The sequence below is a fragment of the Dermochelys coriacea genome, chromosome 4, assembly GCF_009764565.3.
Source record: "Dermochelys coriacea isolate rDerCor1 chromosome 4, rDerCor1.pri.v4, whole genome shotgun sequence".
NCBI classification, from domain to species: domain Eukaryota; kingdom Metazoa; phylum Chordata; order Testudines; family Dermochelyidae; genus Dermochelys; species Dermochelys coriacea.
The window spans coordinates 118373876-118397804 of NC_050071.1; the positions used below are offsets into that span (position 1 = coordinate 118373876).

Sequence of the window (23929 nt, forward strand, 5' to 3'; positions counted from 1 at the left end):
CATGATGACAGTAGAATGGACATTCTTTTTTATTCTTGCTAGAGATCTATGATTTAGGAGTGGAGGGTCCGCTAAAGTCAATGATGCCACATGAAGATCTCGGGTAAAATTTTCAAATGTACCTATGTGAGTTAGGAGCTTAAATTCTACTGAAAGTCCATAGGACTTAGGTTTCCAAGTCACTTAGGCACTTTTGAAAATTTTATCCCTGGCCACTGTAAGTCTTTTTGCTGATTTCTTCCCCTTTCTCGGTGTTGTTGCCTATATTTTTTATTACTTTTTCAATCATGGTTTAACTTTGTCTCTGCTGGAATGCTGCCCACCTGTGCAACCATAGTTTTAAGAAGTATTTTCATGGTTACTACATAGTTTGACATTTCCATCTATTTAATTAAAAATAAAAAGAGCTATCACTAAAATATAGAGGATGCTGCTCTGTATTCCTACATGAGAGGCCCCGCTGGATCCTTAAAGAAGAAGAAAGCCAAAAAGGATGCACTGCATTTGACATTGAGATTAGAAAAGCAGGAGTTGACACTAAAGGTTCGATCCTTCCTTCCCTACCTGACTGTGCATCTGTAATATTTTCTGAGTGCACATAAGCTTTATACAGGCAAAACTCCCACTAAAGTTAATAGTGGCTTTTTAGGATTGGACTCTAAAAGAAGAATGGATTTTTTAAGGTAATTATAAGGTAACTGGACTGCTCAGGAACTTGGGGATGGGGTATAAAAACATTTGTCTCATGATCATTGGTTCAGTTTGCCTGCAATGTGAAATTAGATGATGATCTCCATCCTCTGGCTATAGCACAGTTGACACTTCTGCAAGCAGAGAGGAGACTGATGTCAGCACTATTGGTGATGTTCCTTCCAAGCCAGAATTCAGAAACTCTGAGCCTGATTTACAGCAGTGCTGAGCTCCCATAACTCCAAGTGAAGTCAATACAGGGACTCATTATTCCTGGAAATTGGGCCAAATTTTAGGGAGCCGGGTAGGAAAGGTTTAATTGCTGCTGTCTATTCTATATGTATTTTGTGAATAAAGATACAGGTATAGTCTTTGTAATCTATGACTTTATATTATCTACCTTAGGCACTTATCTGGTCTCCATTAGTGTAGTATCTGAGCACCTCTTAATCTCTAATACATTTATCCTCATAACAGCCCTGTGAGGTAGGGAAGTGCTATTAATTCCATTGTACAGATGAGGAACTGAGTTGGAGAGAGACTATATGACTAGCCCAAAGTCACTCAGGAAGTCTATGGTAGAACAGAGAATTGAATCCAGGTCTTCCAAGTTCCAGACTAGTGAATATAGTCCTCTATTTCAGGATCATCTAAGTTTATTTAGTGTTTCTGATTCATGGGATATGTAAATCACACTGAAGATGCCAAGGTCTTCCATCAGATTTGTACACAAATCCCTCTGACTTCAATGGGAGCTATATGGACATACCTCAGAGCAGAATTTGTCCCACAGTATATTTGCACATCCATATCTGGTCCAAAGAAGGCATTCCCCCATAACAATTTAAGATGTTGTCAAATGTGTGTCACTGAATGCAAGCTACTGCACACGGTGACTGATGCCAATACCCTTCAGACAGCTAAATAAATTAAACATGAGACATACAGGTGATATTTCCTTACTCTGAGAAAGATATGTGTAACTCCAAAGATGAAAAGTTACTATGCTGTAGCAGTCATGTTACATGATTCAATTAGTGGAAAATATGCATATTCTTTGACTATTTTTGCTAAAGAAGTATAAACACTGTTTAAATTGAAAATATAAATTAAAAAATAATGATTCACCCTCTCACTTTTTCCAGTAAATGGGATTGCAGCTGATGTACACAAACATAAGTAAAAGGAGAATCAGACTCCAAACGTTTTCACTATCTGCATTTTTATATGATAATACAGTACATGTTTAAACAATATACATACAAACTAGAAGTAATGTTCTAGAGCTAAATCGTATTCATTTTACCTTTCAAGTGTTTTGAAAGACTGGATAATATCCTTGGCATGACACCAAAGAAAATACACCTAAATAAAAATACAGATAAAATACAATCAGTTCATTTGGGTAAATGTCACTATATTTGTGAGTATTAACAATGAAGGTAGATATACAAGAAAACACTGATGGCCAGATTCTCTGCTGGTGTAAATTGGTGCAGATCCATTGCCCTCAGGCTCAATTGATCTGAAATGACCCTTGGTCCCCTGTGCCATTCACCCAGAACTGCCTGCCACTCAGAAATCTAACATCTCTCACGCACACAAGACAGTGGAAAAGATTGCAGTAGAAACGTCATTAAATATGTCTCATCCAAAATATATCCCATACTTTGAGTTTCGGTATCTGGAAAGACTTTTATTTTTCAAGTAGTGGTGAAAAATGTGAAGGAAAGTACCAGACTGACAGCACAGAAATATAAAGTCCGCTGTCCTAGGGGTAAGCAACCTATGGCACGCGTGCAAAAGGCAGCATGCAAGCTGATTTTCAGTGGTACTCACACTGCCCGGGTCCTGCCCACTGGTCCCGGGGGTTCTGCTGCTGACCTGGGGTACCGGCCGCCGGCCACCTGCCAGCTGGGGTTCTGTCCGCTGGCCCTGCTCGGCCCGCTGCCGGCCCCGGGTCCCAGCCACTGGTCCAGGGGGCTCTGCTGCTGGCCTGGGGCAGTGAGGGGTGCAGACAGGGGCAAGAGGAGGCACAGCTTAAAAATTGTTCCAGCACCACTGTACTTGGATATTTTTAAGTCCTGATTTGCTGCTTACATCACTATCACTCCACGTGGAACAGTGCACTGCATTTGACATTGAGATTAGAATGTACATGCAAGAACTGGAATCAGAATTTTCTGACAGAGTTCAAGACTTCCAGCGATTTGGCCCAATGCTTTCTTTTCTAATTAAACCTGAAAAGTTCAACAAAAGCAACTTGGATTTGTCTGTATTTCAGTGGACAGGTGTTGAAGATTTCAAAATGAAGCTCATTCAGTTAAAAAGCTCAGAATTGTGGGCATCAAAGTTTGGAGATCTGCAGAGTGCACTTGAAGCTACCGAGAAAGAGATCATGGGGCCCCTATTCTGACCTGCTGGATGTCCCTGCCAGTGAAATTTAACTGTTTAAAGAAAATTGCGTTTGCAATGCTTTCAGTGTTTGGATCCACATACCTGTGTGAATGGTATTTTCACACACAAAATCTGTCCTCTGTCCCTCTCGGAGCTGGTTAACAACTGATCACTCAGAAGCTTGTGTGCAGCTTAAAGTATCCAAATATGTGCCAGACAGACACTGGAAAACTCAGCAAGGAAAAGCAAGGGCAAGGACCACACTAAACTCATAAGAGCTGCATTTTAATTTAATTTTAAATGAAGCTTCTTAAATGTTTTAAAAACCTTATTTACTTTACATACAACAATAGTTTAGTTATATATTATAGACTTATAGAAAGATACCTTCTAAAAATGCTAAAAGGTATTACTGGCACGCGAAACCTTAAATTAGAGTGAATAAATGAAGACTCGGCACACCAGTTCTGAAAGGTTGCTGACCCCTACTCTGTCCACAAGACAGGTATTGCAACTGCAACAGTAGCTGTGCTGCCATGAGCATCTATCCTTCTCTGAGAGGAGCATTTTGATGGGTCAGAGGTTCGAACTGGTTCCCAACCCATATAACAGTGTGTTTCTTGGCTGAGGCTGCCAACAAAGTTTCCAATTAATAAAGTGCTTTTATTTTGCAGCACCTGTCAATTAGCAACCAGTATTATTAATTTAAAAGGTATGGGCCAGTACATTTACATTGGGCTTTACAGCCTGATCAAGGGAGATGAATCCCCTGCCCCAAGTCTAAAGTCTAAAATAGACAACAATAACACTCATGAAAGATCATTGGTGAGTGGAACAAGGTAGGAAGAATTCCGGGAAGATGAGAGATTTTAGGAGTGCTATGAAGGAGATCACAGTGAGGGCTCCCAGTGGACAAGAAATGGGAGACTGCTCTATGAATGAAGTGGCTGCATGAGCAAAGGCACGAAGCCAAAAGAAGGAAATGGAAAGGAGAGGGAAGAAGAGGAGAATGAGAGGAATGTAGGAAGTGAAAGTAAGAAGTGAGATCAGAGATGTAGCCAGCAGTGAGATTTATGTAAGGCCTGGTGAGGCTGAGAACGTTGAGAATGATGAGGTAAGAGACAGGTCAATGAAGGGATTCAAGGTGGAGGGGTGCTGTGAATAGCCCGCAGGGAGGAGAAGTGACATACAGAAAGCAGGAGAGAAGGTTGGTAGTAATCAATCTGAGAGACAACTACAGCAGGTACAAAAGTTGTAGCAGCCAAGAGAGCACAGAAAGGTCAGTTTTGGGGGATATTAAAGAGGCAGAGCACATCAGTGGAGACTGGGTCTGAGAGGTGGGAATGGGGGGAAGAAAGAAGAATCAGATGATACTGAGGTTGCAGAAGGTTAATGGAGTGAGACTTCAGGATTTAGTTCCCTATTGATGCAGTCTATTGGAATGAATGAGGAATGCAAGGTGATAATGGAAGGATACACCAGATTCCACAGGGATGCTGGCATGGAATCTGGAGACATCAGTCTCAGTTAGGTTCCCAGAATGCTGAAGTTTGACAATAGAGGAAGAGCTTGAAAAGGGGTCAGGCATAGAATCACAGAGTTTAAGGCCAGAAGGGAACACCAGATCATCTAGTCTGACCATCTGCATATCACAGGCAACCAACATCCACACCCTAAACCCAATAACCAAAATTAGACCACAGTATTACAAGCCCAGGAGGACTATTATTTGCCACAGGCAGAGAACAGGAGAGACCGAGGTGCACCACTGCCCAAGGCCCCTGCAATGACAGGGAAATGATTAAGTGAGATATACCCAGATAATCTTGGCAAGTGACCAGAATCCATGCTGCAGAGGAAGGCAAAATACCTCCAGGTCACTGCCAATCTGACCTGGAAGAAAATTCCTTCCTGGTCCCACAAATGGCTGGTGATCATGTGATGTTTGGGATCCTGACCATGTGAGCTCCCTGAGCTGGTGCCAGCCAGCCAAGGACCTGAGCGAGAGAGCTCTCAGTGCCACCTCACAGCTCTGGCCCATTGCATCCAATGTCCCATCTCCAGCTGTGGCAACCAAGGAGATAAAAAACAAATAAAAACAAAAACAACCCAGCATAATTGAGGGCTTGGAGTGGGAAGAGGAGAATCCCTTCCTGATTCCTGCAGCTGGCTGGCTGAAACTCTGAAGCATGAGATTTTAGGGACATCAGACTGGAAGTGAGCCCCAGGGCTTGCCCTTACCATCACAAGTAACCCCATCATACAATCACACTCATAAATTTGTCTAGCCCTCTCTTAAATCTAATTAAATTATTTGCCCCCACAATTCCTATTGGGAGGCTGTTCCAGAACCTCATTCCTCTCCTGGGTAGAAACCTTCTTCTAATTTCCAGCCTGAATTTGTTCATAGCCAGTACATACCCATTTGTTCTTGTACCAATATTGTCCTTTAGCTTAAATAGCTCTTCACCTTCCCTGGTGTTTACCCACCGATGTATTTATAGACAGCAATCATATCCCCTCTCTGCCTTCTTTTTGCAAGGCTAAAAATGCCAACCTCTTCCAGTCTCCTCATAAGATAGGTCCTTCATTCCCCTGATCATCATACGAACAGAAAAATGGCCATACTGAGTCAGACCAATTGTCCATCTAGAGCAGTATTTTGTCTTCCAACAGTGGCCATATCCAGATGCTTCAGAGAGAGTGAACAGAGCAGGGCAATTCATAGTAGTGCTTTTCTACACCTGTTCCAGTTTCTATTCATCTTTCTTGAACATGGGTGACCAGAACTGTACACGGTATTCCAAAGGAGATCTTACCAGTGCCTTGTACAACCGCATTAATACTTCTCTGTCTCTACTGGAAATGCATCACCTGATACATCCTAGGATTACATCTGTCTTTTTTGCAGTCACATCATGTTGATGATTCATAGTCATCTTGTGATAGACCAACACAACTAGATCTTTATCCTCCTCTGTTTCTTCCAACTGATGAGCCCCTAGCTTATGGCAAAAAAATGTATTAGACCCTAAGTGCATGACTTTGCACTTAGTACTTTGAATTTCATCCCATTTGTATTACTGCGGTTGTCAGTCATCCAGATCTTCCTGTATAATATTCCAATCCTCCTCTGTATTGACAATGCCTCAAAACTTTATATCATCAGCAAATTTCACTAGCAGATGCTGACTTTTTGTGCCAAAACCACTAATAAAATTATTGAATTAGATTGGTCCCGAGACTTATCCTTGAGGAATTCCACTATAATCTCCCTCTAGTCCAATAATTTACCTTTCAGCACAACCCATGGTTTTTGCACTTTTATTTACCTTATCATTCACCACCTTGTACTGATCCTCATCTTCTCTAATTTCACTAATAATTTCCCATGTGGTATCAAGTTAAATGCTTTACTGAAGTCTAAGTATATTAGATCTAATGCCCTTACCTAACCTAAAAATGGTTCACTCTTCTCCACAGAACCTTTGAAAACAACATTGCATGTCTGCTAATTGTCCCAGCGAAATGAAGTTCTGAGATGTCCAAAACACATTCAGTGGTTTTATAATTAACAGTAAATTAAGACTTAAATTTTCACAAATGTCCATTCATTCTGGGCACCTCAATTTTTGGTGCCAAACTTGATATCCAGGGCCTGATTTTCTGCAGCCCCCATTAACTTCAGCTAGAATTATGCATGATCAGCACCTCTGATTTAAGGAACTCAAAATTAGTGGACACTTTTGAAAGTGTGGGCCTAAGTCTACACAATATTTCATTGGCAAAACTGAGAATTCTGATCTCCAGCAACCTAACCAGAAGACCCACATTCCTGCCACATTTACCCATCTGTTCAGTGAAACATTTGCTAAATTTAAAAAGGGACTAAACTAAAACACTGGATCAAAAGGCTTCCAAACTTTATGAAAGTTTAAATGAAATCCAAATTTTTTGGCACAGTTCTCATACTGTGCCCATCGCCATGTTATCTATGCACCTTCTGAAGGTGCATTAAGTGACCTGATTAGCATCAGTTATCTGTGTTTTTTATTTTTCCCTTCCTCAGTACAGCTCTGCATTGCACATGGAATTGGAATTGGAATTCTGCTTCAGAGCTGGTTGTGCAAGGGAATGGAAGCTAGTTGGGCCTCCCCCAACCACACACTGAGCTCGGCCCTCATGCATGTGCATAATCTGGCTCACCATCCAGGATGGAGAAATTGTAAGAGGATCTTGATTCAGGTATTCAACATTATGGAGGCTATTGTGAAATCTCATCAGTCTCTCCCTTTTGACCTATTACATAATAACAAGGGAGTTGTCTGTAAGTTTAAAACACTAGAAAAGGAAACACTTCTTTATGCAATATGTAATCAAATGTGGAATTCATTGTCATATGATGACATGGAGACAAATGGCTGGACTTAGAATACGATTGGGTAGTTGTACACTCCTTATTGGCTATGTTTGCTGCTATCCACACTGTGATGTGCGTAATCAAATAACATGCTTCAGGGTGAAAACCATCATTTACTTGTTTCAGGAAGGAATTTCCCCAGATGAACAAGCATTGCACAACTACATAAGTGCATTATGTAGGGGTTTTGCCTTCCTTTGAAGAATCAGATATTCATGACTGCCAGCCGCAGGATACCAGACTAGATGGATCGATGGACTGAACCAGTATGGCAAGTTCCTGTGCAGAAGCAACCTTGAAATGTATTTGTCTCATTTCATATAAAAAAATTATGACAACTATGTGCCTAACTTGAACTACAAAAAGGTATGTCGTTCCAAATGTGAGACCAAATTTTTAGGAGACCTTTTTATCCATGTGAAACATTTATACATACATCTCTATATGTGAGGAGCTAGTTCATTTTCAGATACAAACAGGCATTTTTGGATACAAATTGGGTAACTTCTTGCTCAACTGCCTGATCTGCATGCTCAAATCCCAGTTTGCATGCAGAAAGGGGGATGCACACACAAAAAGTTTAGCCCTTAACAACTTATCTCCTGATGTTTTTAGAAACTAATTTAGCAAAAACAGAGCAAGAGGAACAGACAAAAGTTATGCTTGGTGAGAAAAACAGACATAATAACAAGCTAAAACAGGTTGCTTTTACCTGTAAAAGCGTATGCACTGCATGTGTGACAGGAAAAATGCCTTCAGTTGCTGATAAACAATTTGAAAATCCAATAAAGTATCCAATTTTAAAAGAGTCCAGAATTAAAGTAATCACTGCAAATAATGTAATCCCACCTAAGACAAAACAAATATTAGAAAATGTTAATGTACAGTTAATCTGTCTTCAGAGAATCTGTACTAATAAATGAAAATTCATGTTTTAAAAAGGCTATCCCTACTAATCAGTAAAATAAGTAAATGGTCATAAGATCAGTTTACTCCATGCAATAAAGCTCTGTAATTCATGAAAGCTCCTTCACAATCTATGATTTAAGCATAACCACAATACATGAATAGCTCATGCAGTATGTAGGGACCAATCTTACAATTCCCAGGGAGTTGAGGGCATTCAGCATCTTGTAGAAGCTGCTCAGAACTTTGCTGGATCAGAGCCTCAAGTAACTGTAGCACAGAGCCAGTTATACAGTCAAATGAATTAATGCACTATATAGCTACACAGCAAACTATACCATTCACAGAGCTGAACAATAATGTTACAGTCTCCTGACCCAAGAGTCCTACACTGGGTAGTAATACAATCACTTGGTATGCCATCTCAATTGTTCAGAAGGTTATACTGAACCACTATAAGTCAGAGACCAAAAACTGTATGCTTTTCTTTTTACAAATGCACTCAGATTTCAGACTTCATCCTGAGATCCATTACTTTAACATACATAAATAAATAAATAGTTTGTCTAAATTTTTATATAATGTTTTTAAAGGGTTTTTTTAAAATGTTTCCTTTACTGTTATTTTTAGTATAACTCCAATGTCTTTCACTTCAAAGATCTAAATGGGAACTCATTTTGGAAAGCTATATGATAAGATACAGCTATGTTGCTATTGAACCTTATTGTACCAGTATAATTAAGCAACAAGACACAACAGGAGATAAAATTACTAAGCCAGGCTCTGAGACCTTTATTCAGTTTTTTTCCTAAGTCCTTACTCAGACAAACTCCCATTGACTTTAACTTAACTTTAGCTGAATAAAGCCCAGGTAAAAACTGGCTAAGGACCCTCAGAACTTAGATCACTGTATCTTTGTCCCTATTTCTTATTGCTCAAAGAGAATTGTGATATAAAGATGGTAAATGATATCACAAGAGTTGACTTTATTAAGTATTTATATTATACTTAAAGGTCCAAATCCTGCTCACCTTATTAACATGAGATGTTCCACTGGAATTATTGTTTTGGGGCAATATATATTTTGTTCCCTAAAATTAAAGTTAACAAGTCAACAAAGGAGACCCTTCATTTTTATAATAACATGTTAAATACCCTACTAAAGATGAGCTATTTATTTGAATGAAAATTTTAAAAATGTAGTGTAATTGTTGCTGTTTGGGAATTATTCATATTTACAGTGTACTCACCTGTTCATTACAAATGAACAAGAAGCTCCAACATGGGTTAGGTAGTACCTTTTATTGGACCAGAAGTTGGTCCAATAAAAGGTATTACCTTACCACCTTGTCTCTCTAATATCCTGGGACTGACACAGCTACAACAACACTGCATACAAGAAGCTCCAAATCAGGTGCAGTGGAGAAAAAAATACATTAGTCACTTTGCTACAGCCATTTCTAAAATAACAGTTTATTCAAAATATAAAATATTTTGATATTATTATTATTTAAATATAAAAAAACAGTTTATTCAATTCGTTAGCTCTTTGTCAATATACAAGTACAGATTTGGGAACAGAATGCAATGTGAAGAATTTCATTTCCACTAGTATTTTTAGTTTTAATATTTTACAAATACTTGCTATATAAAGAAACCAAAGACCAAAATCCCTAGGGATATACCTTACACCAGCAGAGAATTTGGCCTCAACTTTTCACTTTTATAGTTCAAAATCTAAGGGCCGACTCTGCAAACACCTGTGTGTGTGAGTAACTTTACTCAAGCGAGTATTCCCACTGAGTTCAGATGAACTAGTTGTTATGTGAGTGACGTTACTCACATATGGAAGTGTTTGAAGGATTGGGCCCTAGGTTTAACTACATGTATTGTATAATTTTTCATTAGGTACACAAGTAAATTGTACTGTAAGGTGGTAGATTCTAGACTGCTTTAGCAGTTAGTCATTTAGGTTTCCTTCTACAAGGAATTAATATTGTTCTAAAGGAAATTAGCATTGTTAATTCCATTAAAATAACTTGCAGGACTAATTTCTAAAAATACCAGGAAATTACTACCAAAAAAAATGCAGTTTTAAAAATCAGTCTATTTGGATTGTTTTTCTAATGGTTTCAACATGCCTTGAGGATTTATTTCTTTTTGAATATAATTATCTCATCAACAGGAAACAAGATCCTTCTGCAGCAACAGTTTATATCACATTGGAGAAAAACTTATGTGGTTCTTGTTTAATAAATTCTTATACATAGACTGACTTGATGTGTGACTGGAAATGATTTAAAACCTTAATCCTGATTCCAGTGGGAAAACTCCCATTGAGTTCAGTGGTTTAGGCTCAAACCCTAATATATAATGTTTATTTATTATAAATATATGTATACACCATTTTCTCTCACTTTAGTTAAGTACTATATATAGTAAATATATTTATAATATGGATTTATATAATATTTTATAATTTATAATTATATATTTGTAATTTAAAACGGTGTGAAATGGTGAAGCAATGCGGTTGGTGAAAAGGATGCACAGTCCTAGGGTCTGATTCTGCAAGCTCTTTTTCATTACTTATGAGAAGAGTTCAACTGAGTTTAAGGCATTACTAAGGTGAAGAAAGAAAGAAAATAGGTTTAAACACACAAAAGCAAAAATAATATCTTAGATTCCTGATCAGACCCCTCCACTACGCACGTATTTATTTTTGCATGAATCAGCTATTGTATATTTATTGTAACTCCCTTCTATGTAACTTTGTATTACACATGGTCATGGATTTCCTTTAATGAGGGTTCTAGATTTCACATGTTTTAGACAATTATTCTAAATGGTCAGTGGAGAAACACTTACTTTCCCCCCACATAGCGTAATCATGATTTGTGTCATAATGAGTATTTCTGCACACATGCTTCCTTTGGTTCTCTTTAAATATGCTATGGGTTCAAACTTGCTCCCATTGAAGTCAACCAGAGTTGTGCCATTGACTTCAAGGAAACCGGGTAGGTCTTCTGTGACTCATATAAATAAAAATATTTTGTTTGGGCTGGTTCAAACAACAAATAGTACAGCTAATGTCTCAGGCCAATACACCAACAACATACACAAAATGCCCAACATTCAAATTTAAGGCTAAGGGTCATAGTCCAAGTTAACTAGGCTGGCCATAATTTATGTATAACTTGTGCTGTTGGAGAAATAGAATAAACTTGCTCCTGGGAACAATTTGTTTGTTTCTCCCCTTTTTTTCATAAAATGTCCACCTCATTTGATTGATCTTCACTGTTTTCTTGTGTAGTGCCTATGGTTCTTTTTTAACCATGGGATCAAGACAGGAAAATGCCATACTGGAGTAAGTCAGGCAAAGGACTTCATTTATGCATCTTTCTTGATAAGCTTTGAGGAAATGATTACTTGGGGCGTGCTCATATAATCCTAATGGAAGCAAAACAGCAACTGAAGTCAATAGAAACATTGTCTACATTAAGACTTCAGGAGATGTGCTTTGTATACCATACAAATTGGGAAAGAACAATGCTCTAAGGTTCCAACTGCCGATATCTAGTCTCAAAAGGATCTGGTTAGAAATGGATATAAAAAGATACATAACTATATAAAAAGATGTTTTTGTTCAGTAGTTCTCATCCAACATTTATGCTGGTAAAATGCAAGCCATAAGTGATAGAGTAATTACAGTTTTTCACCATGGTATTCACTGACTAAAGAAAATGCATAAAATAGGTCATTTATTGGGTATCAAAATGCTGGATAATTAAATCCAGCTAAGTAATTTAGATAAATATTAACATTTTCTAGTCTAACCAGTCTTTTTTCTAGTCTTACCAGTTAATCCATGCACATTTTCTTTATGCAATGAGAACAAAGAGGCACATCCTAAAAAACTAGCTAATAGAGCTGACCAAAAAAATGAGGAAAACTTATGAAAATAATCATGAAAATGGTCAGACTAATTAATGGTCAGAGTGATTAACCAGTAGAACAATTTACCCAGGGTTCTGATGGATTCTCCATCACTGACAGTTTTAAGATCAAGGTTGGATATTTTTCTAAAAGATATGCTCTAGGAATTATTTTGGGGAAGTTCTATGGCCTGTGTTATACAGGAGATCAGACTAGATGGTCACAGTGGTCCCTTCTGGTCTTGGAGTCAAAGAATCAATGACAAAACGTTTCTTTTTTTTCAAACTTTTAAACAGTTCTACTAGCTAATCATTTTTATGACAAAATTATTGATACCTTTTAAGAGATTAGTACTGTAGTTCTAACTCTGGAAAAGGAAGGTAATGCAAGTGTTGCCAGAGTAAGTACTGCAGGATTGGACCTTTTTTAATAAATCCAGGTATGTTTTCTTCTAACATTGGTTAAAGGAATTGTCTAGAATTGTCCAAGCAATAATTTAGCATAGGAAAATGTGGTCTGAATATCAGGAAAATTTTTCTAACTGTGAAATTTATTAGACTGTGAAATAGTCATCCAATGGAAATTGTGGAAGACTCATCACTTGACAAAGCATTAAAGAATGTACTGTAAAGAGCAATCCTGCATTGGCGCGGGAAATGGATAAGATGACCTAATAGTTCTTTTGCATATCTCATTTCTAAGATTCTATGATTCATTATATCCTCCATGGCAAGTGAAAAAATGTACCACAAAGATAAAGGGCCAGATTTTGCCACCCTTACTCATGTTGAGTAGTATTTTACTCCTCAATTAATGGAACTACTCAAGGAGTAAAGCGTTACTTAATGTGAGCAAAGGTATCAGAACTTGGCCCAAAATAAAGCCAAATTCAACCCTGGCATAAATCAAATGATACCCAAGAAGAATTTGATCCATCTATCCTCCTAAAGTAAAACTGTGTAACTACCAGGATTTGGCTAAGAATGGCATATTATTATGGGAAATAGTAAATAGTAATCAGTGACTATTCATGTGATGCCATGTTAATAGTATAAATTTTTAGCAAAGTGACTATGCAATAATAAATAATAATAAAATACAAATTTCAAGTACTCTTAATACTGGCAATAAGAGACTAAAGAAAGCATAACAGTAGGGCTGAGAAAGAATGAAGTTTATTAGCAACTACTTATTGTTTTGAATTATCACATTTTAGACTTCCTAGTGTTTTTCATCTAAGTGACAGTCACTAGCTGCTGCACAGAGAATTTTCTCAATTTGCATCTAAGCCATGAGATATTGTTTTTAAAATTTCTCTGGCCCCAGTGGTTTATTCAGCCTCTGTATTGCATTTAACTCGTCCGTGTTTCCAGTCTATCATTTACAGCGCTACAGGCAGAAAAAAAGGCTGTTGATAAAAACAGCCTTGCCAGCTGGAATTCCAAACTACAGCTCAATGGCTACTGCAAAGGACCTTGCTTTTTTCCTGTGATCCTGAAACACAACATTCTTTTCAGTTAATGTGGTTTTGTCATACTATTCAATATAACATTCAATAAAACCATTGAGGGCCTACATCCCATATGCACATGACTGCGCAAATAATTGCTTCTGCAAAAGCCTTGCAAAACTTCCCAGAAATTCTCTTTTTTGCCTACAGGTGCTACCAGTATGGTGCACATAGTTCATATCCTAAACTGCAAGCTCCTTAGGGAACGGTCTTTGTCTTCTTGTCTCTCTGAAAAGCACCATAAATACTTATGGCACCTTAAGAACATAAGAATGCTGGGTCAGACCAATGATCCATCTAACCCAGTATCATATCTTCCAACAATGGCTGGTGCCAAATGCTTCAGATGGAATGAACAAAGCATGGCAATTATTGAGTGATCTATCCCCAGCTTCCGGCAGTCAGAGGCTTAGGTACACCCAGAGCATGGGGTTGCATCCCTGACCATCTTGGCTAATAGCTTATCTAATTCTTTTTTGGACCACCCTATAGTTTTGGCCTTCATAACATCCCCTGCCAATGAGTTTCACATATTGACTGTGTGCCCTGTGAAGAAGTACTTCCTCATGTTTGTTTTAAACCTGCTGCCTATTAATTTTAATTAGGTGACCCCCTCCTTCTTGTGTTATATGAAGGGATCAATAATACTTCCTTATTCACTTTCTCCAAACCATTCATGATTTTATAGACCTCTGACATAACCTCCTCTTAGTTTTCTCTTTTTTCAAGCTGAACAGTACCCGTCTTTTTAATCTCTCCTCATAGGGAAGGTTTTCCATACCCCTAAACATTTTTGTTGCCCTTCTCTGTACTTCTTTCAATTCTAATATATCTTTTTTTAAATGGGGCAACCAGAACTGCATGCAGTATTCAAGGTGTGAATGTACTATGGATTTATATAGTGGCATTATGGTATTAACTCTCTTATCTATCCCTTTCCTACAGGTAATACAGGTAATAAATAATAATAGTTTATTTGTATAGATAGGCTTTGACACCTGTGATGCATTCTGCGATAAAATAAATAATATTGCATTGCTTGAAAAGAGTTCACTTCCCAAGTCCCAAATTCCTCTAGACAAATAGACTCACACCTACATAATTGCCTGATCTAACCTAACTATCCTATTTTAAATGTGTCCACCATCCTGGTTATCTAAGTTTTAAGTAAGTAGAGAGTGTGCATGTAGTATGTTCATCTCTATTATTGGTATCCATATAATCTATATCTACATCTATTTTTATATCTAGATATAACTATGTCGTTGATTTTAATTTTTGTTTGGTTGGTTTTTATTGTTTTTGTACAGAAAATAAGAAAATTATCATTATGAAGAACAGAAGAATAACAAAATAAAAAGGAGCTTCACATATACTAGTGTCAAACATATGTCTGACTCTGGTAGGAAAGGTAGAAATTAGGGGATTTCAGAGGAACCCTCTGGGAGTGAAATTTCTCTTTTCATAGTTATCTGACTGACAAGTTGCAGGTTGCATGGACTGAATCCACTAGAAATGCCCATTCTGCTTGAGTATGGGAACCTTCACTACCATACGGCCAAGGGTAGGGCAAGTACACGGACCATAGATTTGACCCTAAAACGCGCTGAGGCCCCCGGGAGGTTGCTGGGGGGAGGGGGGGGGTTAGCTATCCTCGCAGGGGAAACCAAAGCGCAGACTTGGCTCTGCCAGTAAATGGAAGTGGGACTCGCGACTTACACTTTAACCAGCGGGCCCCTGCGTGGGTGTCTTTCTCTTGGATCAGCGTCCTCTGGGTGTAGCTCCTGAAGATGTACCACAGCATCCAGAGCAGCTGGATGAGCATGATGGTGATGAGATAGGAGAGCAGCTCCTGCTTGCTGATGCCCACCGCATGCACAGCCCAGGCGAACATGAGCAGCAGCCCGGCTAGGAACAAGTTGATGCCGTACTGGCTGCTCAGGATCTCAGCGTTTTTCTGCGGGCAGCTGCTTGCCACCAAGCGGCTGCCTCCAGGCTGCCCTGGGGGCCCCTGCGCCGACTTCTCCATCTCCCACTCCTCCGGCTGCCGGCTGCCTGGGGAAGGCTGCGGCTGGTCGGGGCACCCCTCGCGGCTCTTCTTCCCCGCAGAGCTGGAGGGGGTGTCTGCATGAGCTTCCACCATCGCGGCCACCCGCCAAGCGCCCTGAGCCCTGCTGGGGGTGGCCGAGGCGGTCCTCAGCGGGACTCGGGTGGGGAGGAAACGGGGGGGGTGACGGACAAGAGACCCCCCCCCCTTACCCGCGGTGTAGCAGTGAGGAGGCGGACTGGGGAGGGGGGGGGAGGCGGGCAGCGAGCAGGGTCACGTCGCCGCCCCTGCTAGCGCTCACAGAGACCGCTCCGCTCCGGGGCCAGCCTGCTGCCTGCTTCCCTTCCTGTCTCTGCCTGTCCCTTCTCCTGCCCGGGTCACCCCCCTGCCCCCTGCCGGGCTGGGCAGGGCTCAATGGCCTCCGAGTTCCTCTCTCCTGCCCCGCGGGCTTGCAGGGGCTGCGGGCTCAAGCAGCAACGCTCCCCGCTCGCCTGGTTCTCGCTCCCTCGCCTTCGCAGCGCAGGGAAGCCGAGCCGGGCTTTTATCGAGCCGGCCGGCCGGGGAAGGTCCCGCGGGCACTGCCCCCGGGTTGGCGCGGGAGGGGATTGGATGTCAGCCGCGCACCGCTCGGGGGGTAGTGACCCCTGGGCAGCTCACAAGCGTCAGCCAGCCGCGGGGCCCGTTCCCTCCTTGCGTCCCTGCCGCGGGTGCGAGCGGAGGGGGGGGGGGGTCGTCTAGGTATCGGGGGCGGGGGGGGGGGGGTGCGCCTGTTGGAGGCGTGTGTGGGAGGAGGTGGGTATGGCGGGTCTGTGTGCTGCATCGCAGCCGGGGTGAGACGGGAGACGGGCGTTGGGCGAGGCACGCGGACGGGGGGTGATTTCGGGGTGCCGGCGAGGCGGCTGGAGAGGGCTGCACGTAGGGCAGCTGAAGCGGGGGGTCGGGGAGTGCGGCGCGCCTGCTACGGTGGAGGGCCGAGCGGCGTGTCGGGGCGGGACGAGAGGGGCAGGGTGTTTGGCGGTGGGGAACTGGGTGGCGCAGCGATAGCGGTGGGACGCAAGCGGTGGCTGGAGCGGTTTCCTTGTGGGGGTGTGTAATGGAGGGGTGCAGGGATTCGGGTTGCCAGAGTGTAGGGGCCCGGGCGGTGCGATGGAGCTGGAGGAGTATGGTGCATGGAGCGAGCTGGTAGGAGTGGGAGGTGTTGGTCGCCTTACCTGTGGAGGGGATGGGTAAGAAAGGTGAAGGGGTCCCCCCCCCCCGGGTAGGGGCCTGCAGAAGGGGGGGTTTGTCAATGCTGAAAGCGGGCGAGAGTGGATTGTTTCTCGGTGTTTGGGTGGGGAGGCTGTAGCGGAGGTGGGTGGTTTGTCGGTGCCTAGTGTAGGGGCGCCTGACATGAAGTGGAGAGAGGTGTGATGTGCTTTGAGGAAAGGGGAAAGGAAGAGAGAGAATAATCAGTGCAGAAAAATCCATTAGCTAATTTATCTTTCCCAGGGGAGCTTTGTGGAAGGGGTCCACAAACAATGACAAAGAGCTAAGCCACGTGGTATTAAGAGAGCGAGATAGAATATCAGTGTTTCCTAGACAGATTCCTGAAAGGCATATGGAGTCTGGGATCCGGAGGGGGGAATTAATAACAGGTAATTCAATTCCATCTCACTCAGGTGAAAATGTGGTAATTGCCATGATCTGGGACTTTCATTCCCTCTCATCTTATTTTGGCAGGTAGTACTTCAGCTGGCTATAAAACACTTTTCTTTTCAAGCAGCATCTCTGTTACCCAAGGGAGTGCAATCTAGTAGGCATAGCAAGGAGCTAAGAGTCACGACTTCTAGACATTGCCGTGTGACACAGGCAAGTCACATACTGTATAGCCTGATCCTATGATGTGCTGAGCAGCTGGGAAGTGCTGAGACTCCCTCAGTTTCTGTTAAAGACAGGACAACCCAGGGCACTCAGCATCCTGCAGAACTGGTCACTGAACCCTCTGTACCTTAATAACAGGAGTGTTGTGAAGCTTGACTAATTAACATTTGTAAAGTACTCTGAGATCCATTTGTTAGTCTCTAAGGTGCCACAAGTACTCCTTTTCCTTCAGTGAAATGGTTACATACCTGGTATTATAATGTTTGCTTGGTAGAGAATGCCAAACTCAGGGTTTCAAAACAGGTTTAGTTATAACCTCCTATGTTTGCTTATACAAGACATAAATAAATAAAATAAAAGATAGATTTAAAAACACCCTCTCTTTGGGCTGAAATTGCCCATCCTTGCTAAATAATTTCCATTTAAAAAAACAGAAAAGTGATGCAGTTTTTTCCAGTTAGTGTAGATTGGAAAAGACGGGGGATTATTCTAAAAAAATAATGTCACACTTTCATCACTCTATACCTTCTCCCACTACCACCCCCCAGCAGCAAACTGTAACTCACCCACACTCTTTGTGACATACAAACACATATGTTTTATTTGCTTAGCATGAAAGATATAGGGACACAATTTGCATGAGCGAGCCTATAAATGTCTCATTGAATCACATGCAGTAAAATCCTCCAAATCCACCACCTTAACAGCCAGAGCCAGAACATGGATGTGACGCTCTGTACCTCAGGGGAACACCCTACACCCCCATGTTCATCTTTATAAAATGATTGAGTGGTATCCAATGCCAAGTTTGTCATGTTGGGTGTTTTCGGAAGGCTCATAATGCATTGAGCATGGCTGTTATAGTGATGTTATAGTAATTGTTACAGTAATGTTATAGTAAGGTTATAGGTTATCATTTCATGTATATAGTTATAAGGCTGAAAATGTATCCTCATGGCTTAAAGCAAGCCCATGAAAAAAACTCTCCAAGAACAGAGAGGCAGTTCACACCTCATCAGGACATGGTTGGGACAAACCCAGCCCAGCCTCACAGGAACTATGGACACTGGCTTAGGCAGCAACAAAAGAATCTGTTAGATCCTTGAGCAAGTCACCCCCTTCCTTTGGTCAGTTTGAGACTGTGATGAGGTAATGTTCACCTGACTCTAAAGGAGGAGGGAAGCAAAGCCAAGAGGAAAGAAAGGACATGATAAAAGGGAGAGACATTTGCCATGCTCTTTCTCTTCCTCTTACATCTACAGACACCACCACCTCCAAGCAACTGAAGCTCTGATCAAAGGGAAAAGTAACCAGCCAGTCTGTGGTGAGAAGCATCTAAGTTTTTAAGAACACTGAAAGTGTTAAGATCAGCTTAGAATGCATTTTGCTTTTATTTCATTTGACCAAATCTGACTTGTTATACTTTGACTTATAATCACTTAAAATCATAGAATCACAGAATATCAGGGTTGGAAGAGACCTCAGAAGGTCATCTAGTCCAACCCCCTGCTCAAAGCAGGTCCAATCCCCAACTAAATCATCCCAGCCAGGGCTATGTCAAGCCTGACCTTAAAAACCTCTAAGAAAGCAGATTCCACCACCTCCCTAGATAACGCATTCCAGTGCTTCACCACCCTCCTAGTGAAAAAGTTTTTCCTAATATCCAACCTAAATCTCCCCCACTGCAACTATAGACCCTTACTCCTTGTTCTGTCATCTACTACCACTGAGAACAGTCTAGATCCATCCGCTTTGGAACCCCCTTTCAGGTAATTGAAAGCAGCTATCAAATCCCCCCTCATTCTTCTCCTCTGCAGACTAAATAATCCCAGTTCCCTCAGCCTCTCCTCATAAATCATGTGCTCCAGCCCCCTAATTTGTTGCCCTCCGCTGGACTCTTTCCAATTTTTCCACATCTTTCTTGTAGTGTGAGGCCCAAAACTGGACACAGTACTCTAGATGAGGCCTCACCAATGCCTAATAGAGGGAAACAATCACATCCCTCAATCTTCTGGCAATGCTCCTGCTTATACAGCCCAAAATGCAGTTAGCCTTCTTGGCAACAAGGGCACATTGTTGACTCATATCCAGCTTCTTGTCCATGGTAACCCCTAGGTCCTTTTCTGCAGAACTGCTGCCTAGCCACTCAGCCCCTAGTCTGTAGCAGTGCATGGGATTCTTCCATCCTAAGTGCAGGACTCTGCATTTGTCCTTCTTGAACCTCATCAGATTTCTTTTGGCCCAATCCTCTAATTTGTCTAGATTCCTCTGTATGCTATCCCTACCCTCCAGCATATCTACCACTCCTCCCAGTTTGGTGTCATCTGCAAATTTGCTGAGGTGCAATCCACGCCATCCTCCAGATTATTAATGAAGATATTGAACAAAACTGACCCCAGGACCGACCCTTGGGGCACTCTGCTTGATACCAGACTGCCAACTAGACATGGAGCCATTGATCACTACCCGTTGAGCCTGATGATCTAGCCAGCTTTCTATCCACCTTATAGTCCATTCATCCAGCCCATACTTCTTTAACTTGCTGGCAAGAATACTGTGGGAGACGGTATCAAAAGCTTTGCTAAAGTCAAGGAATAACACGTCCACCGCTTTCCCCTCATCCACAGAGCCAGGTATCTCGTCATAGAAGGCAATTAGGTTCATCAGGCATGACCTGCCCTTGGTGAACCCATGCTGACTGTTCCTGATCACTTTCCTCTCCTCTAAGTGCTTCAGAATTGATTCCTTGAGGACCTGTGATTTTTCCAGGGACTGAGGTGAGGCTGACCAGCCTGTAGTTCCCCGGATCCTCCTTCTTTCCTTTTTTAAAGATGGGCACTACATTAGCCTTTTTTCAGTCATCCGGGACCTCCCCCAATCACCATGAGTTTTCAAAGATAATGGCCAATGGCTCTGCAATCACATCCGCTAACTCCTTTAGAACCCTCAGATGCCGTGCATCTGGCTCCATAGACTTGTGCTCGTCCAGGTTTTCTAAATAGTCCCAAACCACTTCTTTCTCCACAGAGGGCTGGTCACTGTGCTGCCCAGTGCAGCAGTCTGGGAGCTGACCTTGTTCATGGAGACAGAGGCAAAAAAAGCATTGAGTACATTAGCTTTTTCCACATCCTCTGTCACGAGGTTGCCTCCCCCATTCAGTAAGGGGCCCACACTTTCCTAGACCTTCTTCTTGTTGCTAACATACCTGAATAAACCCTTCTTGTTACTCTTAACATCTCTTGCTAGCTGCAACTCCAAGTGTGATTCGGCCTTCCTGATTTCACTCCTGCATGCCTGAGCAATATTTTTATACTCTTCTCTGGTCATTTGTCCAAACTTCCACTTCTTGTAAGCTTCTTTTTTGTGTATAAGATCAGCAAAGATTTCACTGTTAAGCCAAGCTGGTCGCCTGCCATATTTACTATTCTTTCTACGCATCGAGATGGTCTGTTCTTGCAACCTCAATAAGGATTCTTTAAAATACAGCCAGCTCTCCTGGACTCCTTTCCCCCTCATGTTATACTCCCAGGGGATCCTTTCCATCAGTTCCCTGAGGGAGTCAAAGTCTGCTTTTCTGAAGTCCAGGGTCCATATTCTGCTGCTCTCCTTTCTTCCTTGTGTCAGGATCCTGAACTCGACCATCTCATGGTCACTGCCTCCGGTTCCCATCCACTTTTGCTTCCCCTACTAATTCTTCCCTGTTTGTGAGCAGCAGGTCAATAGCAGCTCTGCCCCAGTTGGTTTCTCCAGCACTTGCACCAGGAAATTGTCCCCTATACTTTCCAAAAACTTCCTGTGCACTGCTGTAGTGCTCTCCCTGCAGATATCGAGGTGATTGAAGTCCCCCATGAGAACCAGGGCCTGTGATCTAGTAACTTCTGTTAGTTGCCTGAAAAAAGCGTCGTACACCTCATCCCCCTGGTCTGTTGGTCTATAGAAGACTCCCACCACGACATCTACATTTATAGTTAATCAATCTGTTTGTTTATTCTACCTGAAGCAGTTTGGTTTGAAGTGTGTCAGAGGCTCCCCTTGGAATAACAAGCTGGTACATATCAATCTCTTTGTTAAATTAATAAATTTATATAAGCTTGCCACATCCAGTGAGCATAACTGGACACTGCAAGACGGAGGTTCCTAGGGTTGTTTCTGGGAACGGAGATATTGGCTAGTGTCATTTGCTTGCAAGTAGCTGTGAGCAGCTGACATGCCAGAGGCTGTGCACAGCCAAGGAGTGGGGTTTCTCACAGCAGAGCAGGGTAAAACTGGCTACCAGTGCCAAGAATTGGAGTGGACTAGCAGATCACCGGTCCAGATAGCACCAGAAGGGAACGTCACAGTGAATATCAGATTTTTTTAGTTTCATTAAAATTACTGCTGCACTCTGCAACACTCTTACATTTTGTCAGGAATTTATATGTATATATATATATATAGCCTTCACAGAATCAAATACATTTCTTCCTTGTTAACTCATCCTTGGAGAAATTTTTTTGCAGCTAAGGAATAGCAAGTCAAATCTTCAGGCTTGGTGCCTGACATTTTAAATGCTTAGTTACTGATTTGGGCAAGTAGTATAAGGGCCCTACCATCAATCAAATGTCAACCCCACTCCTTGACTCCTTAATTCCCGCCCACCTGTCACTGGAAGTCCCGCCCTGGGGGTACTATTTCCAGGGTGAAGCTGGACACATGACCGGAAGCAAGGTGTGTCATGTGACCCCTCTAAGAACTCCTACCACTGCCCTCTACCAATCAGGATAGGTTTCACCCCCGTAGGACCATCCTGATAGGAGATTTGACTAACTGGGGGGAAGTTTTGGGGCTGGGTGACCTGTCCGGAAGTGGGTAGTGTGACCTCTCTAACAACTCCTCCCTCCACCCTCTACCAATCAGAGCACAGCACCATTGCCACATAAGTCCCTGCTCTGGGCAGAAGAAGCCATCTCTTACCAAGAATGCGTGTTTTAGAAATCGTGGAAAGGCTGAGAGGAAACATCGACTCCTTCACCTCTCCCATGAGAACTTCAGACTTTGTTTTAGCCCTGATAGCCTTCGACCGTTGCTGGAGAAAGCGCTACATCAGCGACAGTTTCGAGGAGGAGTCGGGAGCAGCTGAGGGGAGCCCTTTGGCCCAGCTCTTGATGGATATGCTGGAACCCAAACCCAAAATCCAACTGCTCATGAGACACCCTCATGAGCGTGGTGGCCTCTCGTCGTCAACTCGCCTGGAGGAGGAAGGCAAACGCAGCTCAGGGGAGTCACCGGCAGACAAGGTGAACGGAAAAGATGTCGCTCAGGTAAATGAACGATTTAGAAGTAACATTAGAGGATTTGTATGTGTGCGTGTGTGTATGTGTAATGGGGTTAGGAACCAGGATTGTGTAAATCTAAAAACAAGCAGTGGGAACTTACACTTGTTTCTTTTCTGAAAATCTCTCGACAGCTCAACGATGCATTTCTTGAGGACCAGGAGGCCCTGGACAGCATTGCATCAAGCAGCGAAGATGAACCGGGCCTGCCTTGTTTTTGCTCAATGCTCATATAAATTGTTGAAGAGAACTCCAAGGATGATGGCTATGAGGAGTTTAGGAGGAGGCTTGGCATGAAACTGACTGAACCAGTGCCATGTCATGAGCGTAAAAAGGTCATGCGGACTATTGTACGCGTTGCTGTTTGTGCTGTCCTTAATCACTGACTTAGGGAAAAGCTTTTGGAAGATTGTGAGGGCTGTGTCATAAATGCGCCAGGCCAGCAGCACCATGACTGTGTGACTTGGACTTCAATGGATATAAACTGCAAGCTCTGGGTCCTGTGTGCTGAGCTGTGTATGGAAAGCTTATTAAACACTCTTATTGCCATAGCTTATGCTATGCAATGTCTGTGCTTAACTCAAGAATATTTAGCGCATGGGGGTGACCTTGATAAATGCTGTGCAATTCAATGCAGACCCTGACCGTGTTTTAAAGAAAATGACCAAACTGGAAGATGCCTGCTTACAGTGTTATATGGATTATCTAGTCCACACAAAAAGTTACAGAACCCTGCTTAAGAAAAAGACTATTTGTAAGAAATCTAAAAGGATTAAGTTAGAGAATGGTGAGGGGACAAACATGCAATATAAAACTTGGTAGCTGTAAATAAAAAAAAAATCTATTGAAAA

General features: G+C 42.1%; 1 protein-coding gene across 1 annotated transcript in view; it reads right to left on the reverse strand.

The window, feature by feature from the left end:
• The window catches only part of OTOP1 (otopetrin 1), a 34450-nt gene extending 18328 nt beyond the window's left edge, over positions 1-16122 (reverse strand). Inside the window, exons 1-3 of the mRNA XM_038400128.2 lie at positions 15579-16122; positions 8220-8356; positions 1997-2055 (exon numbers count right to left, since the gene is read on the reverse strand). Of these exons, the coding sequence (XP_038256056.1) occupies positions 1997-2055; positions 8220-8356; positions 15579-16002 (620 nt within the window). The 5' untranslated portion in view covers positions 16003-16122. The remainder of the gene's footprint in view (positions 1-1996; positions 2056-8219; positions 8357-15578) is intronic.
• Between the last annotated feature and the right edge of the window lie 7807 nt (positions 16123-23929).